The 16,686-nt window shown below is 37.4% G+C and overlaps 4 protein-coding genes across 5 annotated transcripts; 2 read left to right on the top strand and 2 right to left on the bottom strand.

Annotated features, from left to right (window-relative positions):
* Positions 1-716: 716 nt before the first annotated feature.
* LOC106375730 (F-box protein SKIP27-like) lies at positions 717-1,955 on the bottom strand. Its single transcript, XM_013815718.3, has 3 exons — positions 1,451-1,955; positions 1,289-1,363; positions 717-1,212 (listed from the first exon to the last, which is right to left on the bottom strand). Exons 1-3 carry the CDS (start codon positions 1,799-1,801, stop codon positions 1,015-1,017), a joined length of 624 nt encoding a protein of 207 aa, XP_013671172.2. The 5' UTR covers positions 1,802-1,955; the 3' UTR covers positions 717-1,014.
* Positions 1,956-2,225: 270 nt separating this feature from the next.
* Positions 2,226-5,170, bottom strand: LOC106375729 (telomerase Cajal body protein 1-like). The gene is made up of 14 exons (XM_013815717.3): positions 4,915-5,170; positions 4,778-4,840; positions 4,635-4,687; positions 4,466-4,546; positions 4,298-4,371; positions 4,029-4,111; positions 3,829-3,935; positions 3,590-3,732; positions 3,460-3,507; positions 3,241-3,293; positions 2,986-3,070; positions 2,805-2,871; positions 2,607-2,726; positions 2,226-2,489 (listed from the first exon to the last, which is right to left on the bottom strand). Exons 1-14 carry the CDS (start codon positions 5,097-5,099, stop codon positions 2,359-2,361), a joined length of 1,293 nt encoding a protein of 430 aa, XP_013671171.2. The 5' UTR covers positions 5,100-5,170; the 3' UTR covers positions 2,226-2,358.
* A 216-nt stretch (positions 5,171-5,386) lies between these two features.
* LOC106375728 (anaphase-promoting complex subunit 4) lies at positions 5,387-10,782 on the top strand. Its single transcript, XM_013815715.3, has 19 exons — positions 5,387-5,642; positions 5,733-5,844; positions 6,023-6,114; positions 6,262-6,345; positions 6,436-6,675; positions 6,986-7,066; positions 7,220-7,368; positions 7,540-7,700; positions 7,772-7,872; positions 7,950-8,024; positions 8,144-8,323; positions 8,431-8,513; positions 8,592-8,690; positions 8,939-9,043; positions 9,339-9,477; positions 9,600-9,818; positions 9,944-10,096; positions 10,206-10,287; positions 10,441-10,782. Exons 1-19 carry the CDS (start codon positions 5,571-5,573, stop codon positions 10,539-10,541), a joined length of 2,328 nt encoding a protein of 775 aa, XP_013671169.2. The 5' UTR covers positions 5,387-5,570; the 3' UTR covers positions 10,542-10,782.
* Positions 10,783-11,229: 447 nt separating this feature from the next.
* On the top strand, positions 11,230-16,610 carry LOC106375725 (B3 domain-containing transcription factor VAL3-like). Of its 2 annotated transcripts, none has more exons than XM_013815708.3 (12): positions 11,230-11,513; positions 12,189-12,270; positions 12,373-12,471; positions 12,697-13,000; positions 13,131-13,479; positions 13,695-13,791; positions 13,995-14,169; positions 14,336-14,415; positions 14,762-14,806; positions 14,892-15,098; positions 15,572-15,603; positions 15,864-16,610. In XM_013815708.3, the coding sequence occupies exons 1-12, from the start codon at positions 11,359-11,361 to the stop codon at positions 16,411-16,413; spliced, it is 2,175 nt and encodes a 724-aa protein (XP_013671162.2). In that variant the 5' UTR covers positions 11,230-11,358; the 3' UTR covers positions 16,414-16,610. The 2 variants fall into 2 exon arrangements, with proteins under 2 accessions (XP_013671162.2, XP_013671163.2); XM_013815709.3 differs by having other exon boundaries at positions 11,232-11,513; positions 14,895-15,098.
* Positions 16,611-16,686: the final 76 nt, after the last annotated feature.

Consider the following 16,686-nt stretch of genomic DNA (forward strand, 5'->3'; position numbering starts at 1 on the left):
ATATGCAGATGATATTAGTTTAGGTAAATAATAGATATTGTAATATTTAAAAATTTATGACTACAGTTCATTGGATACATATGGGGATGATTGGTTGGAACGTGGCTCTAAATATTTAGCTATAAAAGTTTAGTTGCAGGTAAATTGGTTGTAGCTGTAAAGTTATTATTGTAGATTTTTTTCTTCAGACTTTTGTTGTAATTAAATTTGTTGTAGCTGTAAATTATACGCTGTAGATATTTTAAAATAAAATATGTGAAATCTGTGATGTATATATATAAAATAATTATATTAATATTTTTTATAAATTCTCAAAGTTTATTGTTATTTAAAATGTGATATATAAATAATATATATTTTATTTAAAATATTTTAATAATTTTTACAACACTCAAAATTGAATTAAATATTTATAGATGTTTTTAATTATAATTATCTAATTTATTTAATATTATAGATATTTTTTTTATTTCACAGATTCTACAGTCTATAAAAAAAAATTTTAGGTTTTTTTACCTAAAATACATTTAAAAAAATTTTGCTTTAATTTTTTTTGTTGTAGCTTTAAAAATAAAGCTAAATCATGATTGATAAAAATTTCTACATTTAACTTTTAACTATTAAAAATAAAGCTATAACATGATTGGTAAAGTTTAGTGATTTAAAAATAAATAAAATTAAAATAAAGTGATAAAACTCAACCAATCACTCTGCTATTACTAATATAATTAATTATCTTTATTGAACCTCTGAGACAAAAACAAAAACAGAACCTTGGATACTCTGACTAAAAACCCAAAAGACTGAAATACATTAAAAAACCATTTCAGTTCCCAAGGTATGCAGAAAATGAAACTATACACAAAAACCAAACTCTAGAACCCTAAAAGCTTCTGGATCAAATTGCATACTAATCTTAAAAGGCTAACAACCGTCAAAGAGACTTTAACAGTAGTTAAGTGTATAACACTTTAGCCACTCGAATCCCACCATCTACACATCTCATCATCATTTTCAAGTAAACAATGCCACAGAGACATTAGACAGCTCCTCTTTCCTCTTAGCCTTGGTCCAACGATGGCGAACCGGTGCGTTAGGAGGCTCGACATCTTCCACTTGCTGGCTCGAATCCTCAAAAGCTAGTTGGTTTCGAGAAGCTCGAGTCTTTTTGGGTGTGGTATATGAAAAGTGTAACTCTTTTGCTATCAAACTCTGTTATAGTGTCAAATTGGCAATAAGAATATAATCAGAATCAATCAAATAAAATGATGGAATTAATGGAACTCACAGCTTCTCTGATTGATTTAGATACAATATTTAGACTCTTCAGATCCTCATGATCCACACCACAAACCACTCGAATCTGTAAAAAAACTCTTATTGTTAAAATCATATCTAATCAAATCTAAATTTATTTAAAAATTTAATTTAGAGTAAAATAAGCTTTTACCAAGAGTTCTTGAGGCAGAGATTCAAGGCCAGATCTCTCAGAAGACAACGAAACATTAGTAGTTCGGCTTTTTTGTCTCTTCACGGGGGTCGATTCAGTTGCCGGAATCTCAAGCAAAGATTCTCGGACTCTACTTGAAAACAAAACCCTTTTTCTCCCTAACCCTCTCGTGAACGTCACCGAACCTAATCCTAACTCTAACTCCTCTTCCTCACCGTCTAGCTTCGACTTCATTGTTCTTCCTCCTCCACTAAGAAAGTTCCTGAGAAATATAGTTTCCAAGAACCACTCGGCTACTTTAGCAACACTGCAGAACCAAAGCTCACCGATCAAATGTAGATAATGAATCATCAGAACACAGAGAAAAAAAAAAAGAGAACAGAACTGTAGAGAACTGAAACCTGAAGAAGAATATAAAAAAAAGCTCGTACTCGAGTATATCCACGTGGCGGTTTGTTAATGGACAGCCGTCAATGGCAGTTTGTGATTAAATCTAGTCCAAGTTGAGGAGCTCTCTCTGTACAAGTTAGTGCGTTTTATTCGGGGGAGGGATAATCGGGACCGTGCGTGCGTGGTTTCATGGGATCATCAATATTAGATCTTTGCCACGTGTTGGCTTTGGGAAGTTTGAACGGTGGTGAAGGCGAGGAGTTTGGTGGTTACGTAAACAGAGGAGTATGACTTTTTTTTTTAATGTTCATTGGATTCGAGATAAGCAGCATAGGATTTTGTAATCTTTTATTTTTTTCAAAATAAATGCATTGCACAAAAAAGAGAATATGCCAACATTTTTCTTAGTTGGATAAGACTAATAAACGTTGACAAAAAAAAAAGGATAAGACTAATAAACGTTTTTTTTTAATTTCTTTTAAACAGAAAACAGTAGAGTGAAAATAATAAGATATATCTTAGGCGTTTTCTTCCTCTCCTGTGACATTCAAGTGATGAGAATTGCTTGCAAGGCCATTGTTATGTTCATCAGAAGTGTTCTCTTGGGATGTGACGTAGAAACTCCACAGAGATACACAGTTTTCATCAGCTGTGTGACCAAACAAAAAAGGAATATAAAGAATTGTTTTTTTTTTAACATTAGCAAGAGAGTAAACATTTAAGATGTCGGAAGGGAAATAGTCTTATGATTTGGTGCAAAATGTACCTTTTAATTGAACATCGTTGTTATCTTCATCGTCATCATCAGGAATTGAGAAACGTCTGTGACCAGAGGATGTAGCAGCCATTGGAAGGTATGGGTGGAAAGAAAAAGCATTGACAGTATCTGCAAGTAGTAATTATTATGCTTTAGTATCTCATCAAGAAGTGGAGAATTTACTCAGAGAACAAAAAATAAGCTTACCTGAAGCAGCTTGATATCCAGAGACCCAGTTTCCAGTTTGTAAATCATACATATGAACCAGACCATCCTGAAAAAATAAATAGAAAAGAGATATGGAGAAAAGATTTTAGCAATTTCACTTCACTTTAAGTTGGTCTTGAATACTTTAAAACAAAAGCAAAGGAAGGAAGATCAATAGTACCTGACCACCGGTACCAAGATGTCGTCCACACGGCTCAATATCAAAGAAGACACGTTGGTTTGTGTTCTCTGTTGCTCTGTACAATCTGATCACATATAGAAAGACCCATTCAACACTTTCTCATTTGTACTTAAAAAGAAACTGAAAACTACTTAACATTTGAAAAGATTGAATCAATTCTGAAGTTCAGCAAGCTAATACTCACTTAAAAACCCAAAGACAACCCAAGCCAAATAAAAGAAACTTAATACTCACTTGTAAACTATCTCAACAGATTTCCGCATATCCCAGCAAAGAATGTAAGGATCCTGAAAACAAAAAAAACAAAAACAAAAACAAACAATGTTTGGTAAGGTTACTGCACACATGATTAAAATATAATATAATGCTTTAGTATCTTCAAATCAATAACACTTTCTTCGCCTAAAAAGGGGCCATCTTAACATGTAAACCAAGTTGTTAAGAGCATGTTACCTTGCGGCCTCCTGCATATAAGTAGTTCCCATCCTTTGAAAACTGAACCTGAAAGCAAGTAAAAAGTTTGATTTTATGATTTATCATTTCTAAAAATGTACAAGAACAAAGCAAAAAGTTAATGGCTTACATGTGTAACGCCACCTTCTTGACCATGTAAAACATACAACAGCTCCATGTTGTCTTCTCTATAAATCCCAGTAGTCTGTCCGTAAGAGCCCACCGCCAACATTCCAGAATTAGTTGGAGAGAAGGCAAGAGTAGATAATATACCTGCAAATTACAAAACCAGCAAAGGCATACTGTTATTGTTTATGCATGATCTGTACTAATGATAATGCATCGTTGGAGTGGTGAACTGAAAACAACCTGCTTGGCCTTCTTTCTTTTTCTGTAGAGTTGAATACTGCCCAAAATCTCTACCGGGACGATGAAGATCAAACACTCTTATAGAGTTGTTATAACCAGCAAAGATCCTAAAGACACAATCACACCCAAATGAACTGTTACTCAAATTCTCTAGCATATGCGAAGAAGATGGATGAGAATTAGAACATGCTTTTGCTTACTTGTTTCCACCAGGATTAAATCCAATTGAAAAGGCAGCAGTTATTTCATCCATAGCATCATAGGCTCGGTACGTGCATCGGAGCTGCCATTGGTATATACACATATAAATAACCAGATACACACCATACGATAGTGATAACAAAGAGAAGCAATATAATAGAGCACATGAACACTCTTTCTCCAGGTCCTAAATATAACTAATGACCGCAACAACATTAAGTTTACAAAAACCCCAAGCAGCAGATTCCATGGAGAGAAAAATCAGCACCTCACCAGAAGAGCTATCCCAAAGATGGATGGGATGGTCTCTAGTTGTGGTAGCGAAGACGCATGTTAATGGGTCTGAATCAATCACAGTGAAAACAGCCAAGATCAGTCATTCATTAAGCCAAAAGAGAGAGAGAAAGAAGCCTTCATGATAAGCTTATTAAATTACCTGAAACTGACATGTATGGATACCAACAGAAATCATAAACAGATTCACCCTCATTCACAAGAAGACTCGCACCATATGAATCTACAATCCCAAAAAATTAAAAGGAAAAATCATAAACACACCACGAGTCACAAAACTACTTGACACAACATAAAACGGCAAATGTTACCTTCTTCAGGGATTGTCACTCCATAACCATTAGACTCCCCTCCATCTTGAGGCCTAATGCACAAATTTTCAAACTAAAACAAACCCAAGCATACACAATCCACAATGCTTATACGCTACGCTACATAAGAGTTTTCAACTTACAGATAGAACAGACTAAGTGTATTGTCCTCAGAGCTTGCAAGGAAACACGAACCATCAGGTGACCTGTAAAAACCCAAACTTTAAGAAAAAGAACAAAACTTTAAGCGAGAGAGAGTGAGTGTGAGAGAAAGGGTTACCATTTAAGACCCTTGAGGAAATTGTTAGGGTTTCGAGAGGCCCTGAACTGCTTGGAGAAATGGTGTGTTCGGTAAGGAGAGACATCGAATCTCATGGCGGGCCACGTGGAGTTTGTCTCTCCTGAGTCTACAATTAGTCCGCCGTTTTCTTCTGCTATTGCTATTGTTTCTCCTCCTTCACCCATCGTCGTTGTCAGTGGGGGAAAGTAGAGGAGAAGAGGTTTACTACCTTTGCTCTGAACCCCAGTCAAAATCGAACCCGAACCGGTTTTTTCAATCTCAGTCCTAATAATTTAACCGGAAATTCAAAACCAGTTGTAAACCGTAGTCGAAATCTCCGAAACCCGAACCGGGTTTATCATCTCAGTCAACCGAAAAACCAAAATTTATAAACCAAACAAAACCGAGATCAAACCGGAGATTGGGTGTTTTATTGGAATTGAGAGAAAAATCCCGCCAGGTTTTGCCATAAGTGCGTCTCGTTCTGCTCTCCGGCGACCTCCGTCTTCTCCTTCCGCCTTCCTAAATTCAAATTCAATCTTTGTAGCTCTTCTTTTTCTGATTCCTTAGTTCCTGTAGCTTTGGAAGAAGTCGAAAACCTCTAATTTTTTTTTCTAGTAATTGTTTTACTTTGTAAAACGTTGGGATCTTCGGAGATGGAGAGTGAGGAGGGTGAAGAAAGTAGCATTCCTTTCCAGCTCCAGTTCGACAAGCCCATACCCTTTCAGGTTTTTCTTCTCTTCTGCTGCTCAAAGTTGGTGGCTTTTTCTGATTTTAGACATGGGGGCTTGCCTCTTTTTTGGTTCATGTTTTTGTAGATTAAGATAGCAGAGTGGAACCCTGAGAAGGATTTACTCGCAATGGTTACGGAGGATTCAAAGATTTTGCTGCATAGGTTCAATTGGCAGAGGTTATGGACTATTTCGCCAGGTGAAAACACTTCTCTTTATTCACTTTTTTCAAGATAAAAAGTAGACAGTTTTATATACATGATGGGTTTCTGGCTCTTAAATATGTGCTGCAATTAAAAGTTTACTCATTTATTCAGTTTTTTTTTTTTCTCTAGGTAATAACTAGTAAGTCTATTTTCATTTCTTTTGGCTTATAGGAAGGCCTGTTACTTCTTTATGTTGGCGTCCTGATGGTAAAGCCATAGCTGTTGGGCTTGAGGATGGAACCATTGCACTTCACGATGTTGAGGCAAGTTTTAGACTTTGTAGCTAATCCTGGGTACTAATGATGTTGTTGTTGATGGACTAACGATTCTTTTTGAGCCACTGCTATAGCAAAGGAAAATAATCATGCTTTTATCAGAGTGTGGTTAATACTCTTAATTTTCAAATGCAGAATGGGAAGCTACTAAGGAGCTTGAAGCCCCATGATGTAGCTGTCGTGTGTCTTAACTGGGAGGAGGATGGACAATCCAATACCGTATGATTATTTCTCATGTTTTGGTTTTATATCAATGGGTATTCTTTCGTTCTTATGAGCTTCTGCTTACTCTGCGAGTTTGGTTTTCAGGACGAAATTGGGAAAGTCTCTGCTTATGAGGACCGTACCTCACGCTTCTTCCTTCCTGCTCCAAGAGCTCCGAAGATGCCTGGAGTTGTAGCTGGTGACTCCAGTTTCATGGATGATGGTGAAGATTCTTTAGCAGAACTATCTAATGCCTCATTCCGGAAGTTTAACGTCCTCTGCAGTGGGGATCGAGATGGGAGCATCTGTTTTAATATATTTGGAATATTTCAAATTGGGAAGATTGTAAGTCGCTCTTCTGACTTTAAGTAATTAGTAAGCCATCTATGTATAGTGTTTGCATATAGAGTTTCAGGATGCTTAATGAATTTTCAGCACTGTTTGCATATGTAAATTGTCTTGTGAAATCTTTAGTGGCTCCCTTATTACATATTTTTCAGTATTGATGTTAGGGGTATAGTTTAACATATTGTAAATTTCGTTTTTATCTTTATTGCTAGCAACGAACAATATTTTCTTGTTTTATTTTCAATGTTGACTCTTGTTTTCTCTCGTTTCACGTGTTTGCTCACCTTTCCTGCAAACTCATGATCAGAATATACACGAGCTGTCTGTTCCTGTGGCCTATCTGGATGGGCATGCCTCTTGCAAACTATTTAATGCTACTATTTACAAGGTACTCGCATCCCTTAGAACCATGCTTTTCGAATGATATAAGTGACATTTCTTCGGTTTCCATGTCTCTGAGAGTGAATGTCCGTGGAGGAAACTAATAAAGGAGGGGTAAAGAGTCTTCAGATTCGAACTAATTATTGTTTGCATTTCTTAGGTTGCTTTGTCGAAAGACCTCTGTCGCCTGGTGGTAATGTGCACAGGAGAACTTAGGGATTGTGATATCGAGCCAAAGGAGGAAAAGCTAAATATTGATTTGCATGGTTTACATTGCCTTGCAATGGACACATCTATATTTTGGAAGAGGTAAGCTTTCTGCAAGAAGAATGATTACACACCAAATTATCTGTATTCCGCTGTTGCTGCTTCGTTTGTTCCTTAATGTGGATTTCAATACTGGAAAATGTTAGTAAATGACACATTTTTGGTCTGCCTTGCATCTTTTTTATTCGTTCTCTCGTCAAAATTTAATCTCAGGAAATATGAGCTTCATCAGGTTGCTCAACAAGCTTCCAACATCGAAGATTTGACTGAGGTTATTCGAGAATCCCTATCAGTTTTGAGCAAACAATGGGCGGATGCCATGAAAACTTTCCACGACAAGTTTCATTCTCTTTCCACCTTGATCATAGATAATGGTATTCGCCACTTCCGCTTGTGTATTGTGGTTTTTTTCATAGATTCACAGGCTGCGTTGCTTTTCTCCTAGGACTGGAATCATCTCCTCAAGAAGAATTTCTTAGCCTTTTGGGTGGTGCACGAATAAGCCCAGCACTTAATCAGTTTTTAGTCAACTCTCTTGGTGAAGTGGTAAGCTTCCCTAGCTTGATCATCTTCAGGGTGCTAGTTTTTATTTTATCCCACTAAGTAGTTATCTTGTTTAGTAGGGTGTCAAGCGCGTTTTAAAGTCAGTATGTGGTACAGGAAAAGAGCTTCAGCTGGTTGTCCTTGACCATCTCCAGGTTTAGCATTCTTCACCCTCCTGGAAATGGATATATGTATTGTTAGACTAAGTAAGGTTTGCTTAGATTGCAAATAATTTTTAGGTATATATATGTAACCTATAGTTTTTTTTTTCCAGCCTGCAGCAGAAATCATTGGATTCAGGATGGGTGAACTAAGAGGTCTCTCGAGGTGGCGTGCACGATACCAAGGCATTGGTTTGGATGAGAGACTCCTTGATGAAGCAACTGAAAATGCTGGTCTTCTACTCGTACAAGTGCAACGGTTTATGATGGTATTATCTTCTGTTGTCCAACAGGTACAGAGGCATGCAGCCCTTTAGGCAATAAATTTTTTAGTTATTCAGAATAACGTTTCCCATGTTTCCCAACCAGTGTCAAAAAAATTATAATCTTTTTGTTTCAGTTCTCAAATTTCTTCAACTGGCTCCTCAAAAGCATAAAGTATCTTATGCAAGAACCAAATGATCAGCTTATGTCATACAACAGGTATGCACGCGTGTTTCTATGTTGTTTATGGTGTTGAAAGCCAATTATTTGTAGTTACATTGTTTGGTTCCGTGGCAGTGAACTCCTTGTGGTATTCTTGAAGTTCTTATATGATCAAGATCCGGTGAAAGACCTCGTGGATCTATCTGAAGCTGATGATGACATTGAAATCGATATGTGGGTTACCTCTTTCCCTATCTGCGCTTTTACCTACCTTTTACGTATTATGTTTTAGTCGATCAGAATCTTGGTCATGTTACCTGACTTTTTGAAACATCCGTAGGCAGATTCAGTAGAGTAGGTTATTGTGTTCTCACAAAAGCATTTCGTAGAAACAAATGAAGTCCATTGAATCCTCCAAATCTGTCCATTTCCTTACATTTTCCCTCCAAGTAATATAAACTCTTATGGTTTTGATGTTCCAGCAAAACAATTGAAAGAGTAAGACAATTGATTCAGTTTGGAGGGTTTTCAGACACTGATTTTCTGCGGAGAACATTGGCTAAGGAATTCCAACACATGGAGTCCAGGTAATTTTTGCCTTAACGTTTTTCTACTTATTTCAATTATTGGACATGATATTTCACGGCGCACAGCATTAGTAAACTGATATGTGTCAAAGGATGTGGTAGAGACAAAGGTCTGATGCATAGACTTGGCATTGTATAGTATTATTATTGCTAAACAACGATTATACATATTTTGGGAGTTTTACCTGCAAAACAAACTATGCTGAGCTTTCAATGTCTGATCATACTCTCTTATGGATTTCTTTAAGTGACTAGACATCAATATTTGATTTATTTGCTTTAACAATTTTTTTAGCTTCAAGAGGGCTCTTCAAATGCCCTTTACAACCATATCAAGGAAGATATCATGTTTGAAGTTGTTGCCGCTTTGCCCTCTTCAGTTGTCAACAACGCAAACGCGTAGTACCATTCCGATGTCTATTTCCTTTTACAAGGTATTTGCAACATTAGTTCTAACGTACATTATTATAATCTTGCGTATTGTCCGTTTCTATTTATAAAGCTAAAATTTTGCTCCTGCGTCCTGACATGCTTAAACCTTAATCTGCTTGTGCAGAATGAACTCTGTGCTGATACACCTTGTGAAAGTGGGTACACTGATTACATATCTTTTCAAGTCCCTGACGAAGCTTTCCCAGATATTCAGAACTGTATTGGCATAGCTAAGGGGTTTAAGCAAAACTCCAACAACCAAACCAATGATTATACTTCTCTGGAAGCTGTCTTGTTATCTGTGCCAAGTGGCTACCACTGTGTGGATCTATCTCTCTACAAGGTGAATACTCATTCTCTTCCGTAGCACTGGTTGATTATTTATCTTTTATCTCCCATTTGTCACCTGGTTGTGCCTGTCTCTCTTTCTCTGAGCTGTCCTGTAACACAGTCTTCATTTTGAAATAGGATAAAGAACTGGTTTTATTAATGAACGAAACAAGTGCAAATTCTGAAGGCTCAGGAGAAGCCTGCATGATGGTTGTTCAAACTGGTAACCTTCCATTCATTTCCATTTCAAGATCTAGCTGTCTAAATCAGTGGGAGCTAGAGGATTTGAAGGTAATGTTAATTCTAACCATTCTCAACTTCTCCCCGAGTGAGGTTATCTAGTATCTATCTTGAAACGATCTTGTTTACCTAAAAGTCCTCACAAATGTTGTTGCTGCAGAGCTCCATTGTTTACCTGGAAGTGGAGAATGAAAAGGTTCGCAAAGTTCCACATTCTACCATTGCTCCTCTAGCAGTAAGCGGTAAGTTCCACATTCATATTCTAAATCTTTAAAGGTACTGCAGACTCTAAAGGGCAAGATGTCGAACAACATAGGATGACATTCTTATAGCTAACACCTTGGAACTAAAAAAAAATGCTTTTCAAGTTCACCGAAGCATCTTTTACTTTACAGCTTCGAGAGGAGTGGCATGCGTTTTTGCTGAGAGAAGACGAGCCCTGGTGTATATATTGGAAGAAGACGAAGACGAGGAAGAAGTCTCTGAAGACAAGTAAACCCTCCTCCAAACGCCTGGCTTTTGATGTGTTTCTGTAGATCAATTAATTTCAAGTTTGTAGAAACAAAAGACTTCAGTAGATAGAATCAATCACTACTCCCTTGAATTAATTGGTTATGACTTGTTCACACTTCACAGGTTTGTACTTTAGTCTTTAGTATTAATCTGCATTTTTGTGATTTGGCTAAAACAAGTTGAAATTATGTATCTGTTAAAAAATTAGTAGTGCGTTTTGTACTCTTGAAGGCAAGTTTAAGCCACTCTCTACGCTCCTGAATAATTCTGGTTGACAACAAATGTCAGAAATGAGATGAGATGAAGACACATTAGTACATGGCGCATGTTGTTGTTCCCTTTGTGCTGCTAATTAAATACTAGACAGACCTACCTATAGAGTGAGAGTTGAAAGCTTTTCGGCAAAATACTATATTAGCATTTGCATATGGCAAAAGGTGAAAAAGGGGAGATTCTAGCCACAGCGAACAAAATAATAAAAAAAAAAATGATGCGACATATCAATGTTGTTATCAAATAAAATATCATTTGGTATGATGGGAATTTATTTTGGACCTACCAAACTCATGATGACTTGGCGTTGATTAAAATAAAAAGAGAGAGAGAGAGAATAAAAACGTAATAATAGAGAAAAAAGAGGAAAGAAATAAAATAAGGTTAAATAAATGAGATTATAGCTTTCCTTTTCCGTAAAATCTCAGAGAGAGAGAGAGAGCTGATCAGCCAAAAACAACACTTGACCACCATTTTCTTCTTCTCCTTCTTCTCTCTCAGTTTATTTAGGCATTTTCTAGGGTTTGATGCTTCCCTTTCCTTCTTCGTCCTCAATGACGCCTTCTTCCTATTCCGCTAGATTTTGCTTCAACCGCGAGTGCCCTGACTTCAACCGCGAGTGTTACCGCCCTGGATGGCGTCTCCGTAACGGCGATTTCGCCGACCTCTGTAACCGTTGCGCGTAAGCACACCCTTTCCCTCCGCTTCCTTCACTTTTCAGTTAACAGTTTTGGAGTGTGTGTTTTTTTCTCTCGATTTTTTGAAAAATTAGGTGGAACGTTGTTTGCTTGTTTGTTTAATTTTTTTTTTTTTTTTTTTTTTTTCTTGTATCTCTCGTCTCACTGGTGATAGATTTTGAAAACCGTGATTTCGGATTGTACCGTATCTCTTCTCCACTGGTCTTTTGAGCTTTGCTTTTTTGCAATGTTGATGGGGAAAGGTTTGTGTTGTTGAATTCTAGATATGAATGTAGAACCTAGAGCGTCGTGGTCTAATTTTTCATGTGGGATCAATGCGGTTTGCTAAGTAGAGAGTCGATAGTGATTTTATTCCCTGTATGTATTGTAGACTGTAGAGTGCTTTCTAGAAACAATGCGTCTTTGATCATCCCTTAGAATGTGTGTGTTCCAATGCTTGCTTGGAGACTATAGTTTCTACTGACTTGCTTTTGAAATGTAGACTTCATCAGATTGTCTCACTTGCACAAGAAGTAAAAGACTAGTTAAAAGTTTTTTTTTAGTAGCTATAATTGCATTACGCATTAACCGACTCAAGAGACTGGTTTTTCTTTCTCTGATTCAATTTATTGTTTTATCCATTTTGCAAATATATATTGATGACTGTATTCTGGTGACAGCTCTGCCTATGAGCAAGGAAGGTTTTGTGACATCTTTCACCAAAGGGCTTCCGGATGGAGGTGTTGTGAGTCTTGTGGAAAGGTAATGAAATGGTGCACTGATTACACATTTTTTGAAGTCTCTTTCGCATCAACAAAATCCCTGTGCGCATATGAAATTTCTCACTGTTGGAATTCTGTGCAGCGAATTCATTGCGGTTGTATTGTTTCTGCACCTGCTTTTATGTTACTGGATGCTGGAGGAATTGAGTGCTTGACTTGTGCACGAAAAAAAGTTTCTGTGGTGAGAAAGGATTTCACTTTTTTTTATTTCCTATTATAGAATTCCATCCTTATATTATTCTTGGGAGATTGATATCACCTGAATCAATATGGTTCATGATGTTCAGCAACTCTCGCTAATCTTTAGCAAACTTTTAGCTGTTCAAAGGTCCTTTTCATGTGTTTGAAGACCTATATTTTGTGATGTAAGGCCACACGCGATAACAGTCTGTTTTATGCGTGTCAGGGTCCTAATTTTAGGCCACCACCACCATCCTTTCTTTTCCAGTCTCCAATTTCTGAGAAATTCCAGGACTTGTCGATCGATTGGAATTCTTCAACCAGAAGTTACCGGCCTCCTAATTTATCAGGTCCTTCGATTCGGCAGAGTGATCGTGGTGATTGTTATGAATTTAATCAACCTACTTCTAAAGACAAGGCCACTGCATATTCCACGGAGAAACACAGGGGAATGAATGACTTGATGGGGAAATTAATGAGTGTAAACTCGAACAATCACACAAACAGCATTCTTTATAATCAGAAAGCAGGTGCATGCATGCTTTTATATAAAAAGATTTTTATATTACTTTTATTGCAATCTCATTTATGTTTTCTGGCTGAGGGGATTTTGTATTATTAGTCGAAGCCGGCTGCTTACTAATGAATCTTTAACTGCAGGGCCTAATTGTAAAGTACCTACTTGTCCAAACGTCAATGCAGCATATCCTCCACTGATCTCATTGAAGGAGGGTCCATTGGTGGGGGCACAGCGTGCTTTTCCCGTAACGACACCAGTTGAGACGAATGGTCACTTGGGACTAGGTGGAAGATATTTATGGCATAAAGCTAATTCTTCTCCACTGAGTCACTTACACAATGACTTGAATAATGGAGCAGACTCGCCACTGGAAAGCAAGAATTGGAATTTCGGGATTCATCTTGATACGCCAGGAAAATATCAGGTGGTTCCACGATATTCTCCCAAGGTTCCATATAAAAATCAAGTTCTGCAGAATCTACCCAACGAGTATCCTTCTTGTCTTTTATCAATACTTAGCTTTTGACGTGAATAAGTCTAGACTAGGTTGTAGAGTAGGGTGGGTGTAAGCCTTTCAGATAGACGGTCTTATATATACGTTTTACTTTTCTGCTTGGATACTTAGCCCGCTCAGGTTCATGATATATAAAACTGAAAAAAACGTTTGTCATTTTAAAGCTACCTGAACCTTAACGATGTGCAAGATCTGTATCCGTTGTCACCCCTCTCTTTGAGAAGATTCTGAGTGTGAGTGATGCTGGACGAGTTGGGAGGATGGTGCTGCCAAAGAAATGTGCAGAGGTACATAACTGTTTGCATATGCAATTACATTTTCTTATTATCTTAATTAACAGGTGATACATGTGGAAACAATTGGGGATGTGACTGTCTGCTGCTTATATCAAATACACTATTTTTTTTGCATCATGAATCCACTAGTCATAATAACTGTACACTTTCCTGTTGTGTCGAATTAAACGAACAAGGCATCTGTTATGTAACAGGCTTTCTTGCCCCAAATTTCCCAAACCGATGGTGTGCCTCTCACAGTACATGACTCAACGGGTAAAGAGTGGACATTTCAGTTCCGCTTTTGGGTCAACAACAATAGCAGAATGTATTTTCTAGAGGGAATAACTCCATGCATACAGAGCATGCAGTTGCAGGCTGGTGATACAGGTATGTCATTGGTGTTCCTTTACCATGTAACTAATGCTTAAATATGTTCTTTTGGTGGCATTATAGTGAATATCTTTTGTCAAGCATATTACACTTCTTCTGAGTTAGTGTCTTGTATTAGGGCCCTATGCTTGGGAACTGAAATCCATTCACTTTTTTTTTCTAGTCATATTTAGTCGCGCAGATCCAGAAAAGAAGTTAATCATGGGGTTCCGAAAGGCTTCGGTCGCTCAGTCGTCTGTTCAGGTTACTTTCTAAATTAACTAGATAGCTTTATTTATAAGTACTTCTGGTTTGCCAAAATTACAATTTTAATTTACTAGCCAACTAACTGTTAGTCTTAAGAAGCTTTCCTGGATGTTAGCTGCACTTTGTAATATTGCCAACACACAAATAGGAATAAGACGAGCGAAGTTATAATGAGTGAAAATACATTGTTTACATGGATTCATGTTAGAAGCAGACCTTTTTGCCATTGCGAAATGGGCTTGTTTCTAGATTGCAGTAGAATATTTTAGATTGTGCAACTCATGACTGATGGAAATACCAGAAATCTAGAACATATTATTACTTATGAAATGTGTCTTTGCAGGAAACTGAATTGAATAACAATCGTGAGAGTTGCACAAACGGAGATGTAAGTGTTCACAGTCCAAACTAACACACTTTCTTGACAAGTTAGCTTGTGTGAGGAAAGTTAATCTCTTCTGCATATGCATTAGCAGGCTGAACCGATTGATATACATCCACCTAACGGGAAGAAGAAAAGTAGCATGACGACTACAAGAAGCAAACGTCAGAAAGTCGAAAAGGGAGAGCTCAGTGAGCTGAAGCTAACATGGGAAGAAGCTCAAGGATTTATCCTGCCTTCTCCAAACCTCACTCCATCGATAATTACGATAGAAGGCATTGAGTTTGAGGAGTATGAGGTACATCCATATGATTTTTTTCTCAGCTAATTTGCATTTGTGGTTTATGCCGCTTTAGGATCTTAGTTTTCTTTACATGGTCTTCTCCTCTTCTGGAAGACAATATTTTTCATGATATTTAGATATAACCTGATGCTCAGCCGGATTTTTGAAATCAAGCTGTGTGCTCATGCTATAATAGACACATTGGGTTCTAGAAATTATTCCCTCAAGCTTAAAAATACCTTGCGTGCTTTATGATAGTCGGCTTGACTGCTCTTTGGCCAAACAGAAAGGTGTAATGACTAGAAATTACTTATTTACATTTGACTGAGAATCTTATTTAACTGTTATCCTTTTAGAAGTAATAATGAATATAAAGACAAAGACGACAACTGAGTTGATTTGCTTCTCCAATTGTTTTGTTGTGTCTTACTTTTGAGAACAGATCACTCACTGAGTTATTTCTTTCTATATTTGTTGTCTCAAAATAGGATGCTCCAATCATCGGGAAGCCAAATACTGGGTAAATTGCCTAATCTCGAATCCTCGAAACCTTGTACATTCCTTCTATCGGCTTTCCTCTTTGCTTTTAGTTTGTTTAAAATGTAACTCTTATCTTAGATGATGCCGATAGAATTCAAATTAGGTGTACTAGTACCAGTCATGGTGCAAAGGCATGTTGCTAGATATTGAAATGTATCTCCTAGCATTAGATAAAGTAAATAGTTTCTTTAAGCTCCATTGATTTTATGTTTATTGTTGTTTTCTTTGAATTGTGTCTAGTTTCGGATCAACATGCTCTGCAAATAAAGGACTCTTAGCTGAACAGGACGATGAGGAAGCCAAGGACGAAGCTGAAGGACTCTTGATGTCACCCAAATCAACCTCAAAGCACCCACGGCATAGAAACGGCTGCGCTTGCATTGTTTGCTTACAGTCCCCGAGTGGGTCGAGTCCCAAACACGGCCGACGCTGTTCTTGCACGGTCTGCGATACAGTGAGACGCCGTAGGGAAACTCTGTTGCAACGGAAAAAGAAGCAGCAGCAGAGTGAGATAGAAAACAAAGCACACAAGGAGATGGAGTCTCCAAACTCTGATGAGGAACGTCACCAATCTGTTAACAACAGTGGGACCACCAGTAAGGACTATGAGCGTCATGCATCGCCGCCTTCAAAAGCACAAATAGATTTGAACTTCCAACCAGAGAAAGATGAAGAATCTCCTCTTCCCCGTTCAAAGACAACGACTAAGGACAAGTCTCTGCATCATGATGAAGCAAGAAGCTCATCAAGTGCTCATAACAAGCTCCATGTAGATTTTGCAGACTCCTAAGGTGAATAGGATTATGATGGCAGAAACCAGAGAAAGCTTCTAGTAATTACCATTTTTAACCCCACAGGCATGGCGCATTTTGGACATAAAGGGTAGTTTTAATATATTTACGGATGGAAGCTCATTACTTTTTCTAAACTCTTAGCTAATTACAATGAGCAATATAATTTTCTCGGTGAACTTCTTATAATTTCACATTTTGATTTGTCTACAGAAACAGACAATTGAACTCTTAACATTTTGATAAGTGTAGAACTTGTTCAATATCTTCTC

This window comes from Brassica napus, chromosome C1 (genome assembly GCF_020379485.1).
Source record: "Brassica napus cultivar Da-Ae chromosome C1, Da-Ae, whole genome shotgun sequence".
In the NCBI taxonomy this organism is placed as follows: domain Eukaryota; kingdom Viridiplantae; phylum Streptophyta; class Magnoliopsida; order Brassicales; family Brassicaceae; genus Brassica; species Brassica napus.

What these genes read in the sequence shown, in the direction of transcription:
- LOC106375725 (XM_013815708.3), top strand. Translation starts at nt 11,359, where the DNA reads ATGCTTCCCTTTCCTTCTTCGTCCTCAATGACGCCTTCTTCCTATTCC. An exon ending in TGCCAAAGAAATGTGCAGAG is followed by an intron (nt 13,792 to 13,994) that starts GTACATAACTGT and finishes GTTATGTAACAG; the next exon opens with GCTTTCTTGCCCCAAATTTC. An exon ending in GTTGCAGGCTGGTGATACAG is followed by an intron (nt 14,170 to 14,335) that starts GTATGTCATTGG and finishes TTTTTTTTCTAG; the next exon opens with TCATATTTAGTCGCGCAGAT.
- LOC106375728 (XM_013815715.3), top strand. Translation starts at nt 5,571, where the DNA reads ATGGAGAGTGAGGAGGGTGAAGAAAGTAGCATTCCTTTCCAGCTCCAG. An exon ending in CACCTTGATCATAGATAATG is followed by an intron (nt 7,701 to 7,771) that starts GTATTCGCCACT and finishes CTTTTCTCCTAG; the next exon opens with GACTGGAATCATCTCCTCAA. An exon ending in TATCTTCTGTTGTCCAACAG is followed by an intron (nt 8,324 to 8,430) that starts GTACAGAGGCAT and finishes TTTTTGTTTCAG; the next exon opens with TTCTCAAATTTCTTCAACTG.
- LOC106375729 (XM_013815717.3), bottom strand. Translation starts at nt 5,099, where the DNA reads ATGGGTGAAGGAGGAGAAACAATAGCAATAGCAGAAGAAAACGGCGGA. An exon ending in TTTAATCCTGGTGGAAACAA is followed by an intron (nt 3,936 to 4,028) that starts GTAAGCAAAAGC and finishes TTGTGTCTTTAG; the next exon opens with GATCTTTGCTGGTTATAACA. An exon ending in AAGAAGGTGGCGTTACACAT is followed by an intron (nt 3,508 to 3,589) that starts GTAAGCCATTAA and finishes ACTTGCTTTCAG; the next exon opens with GTTCAGTTTTCAAAGGATGG.
- LOC106375730 (XM_013815718.3), bottom strand. Translation starts at nt 1,801, where the DNA reads ATGATTCATTATCTACATTTGATCGGTGAGCTTTGGTTCTGCAGTGTT. An exon ending in CTCTGCCTCAAGAACTCTTG is followed by an intron (nt 1,364 to 1,450) that starts GTAAAAGCTTAT and finishes GTTTTTTTACAG; the next exon opens with ATTCGAGTGGTTTGTGGTGT. An exon ending in CTAAATCAATCAGAGAAGCT is followed by an intron (nt 1,213 to 1,288) that starts GTGAGTTCCATT and finishes ACACTATAACAG; the next exon opens with AGTTTGATAGCAAAAGAGTT.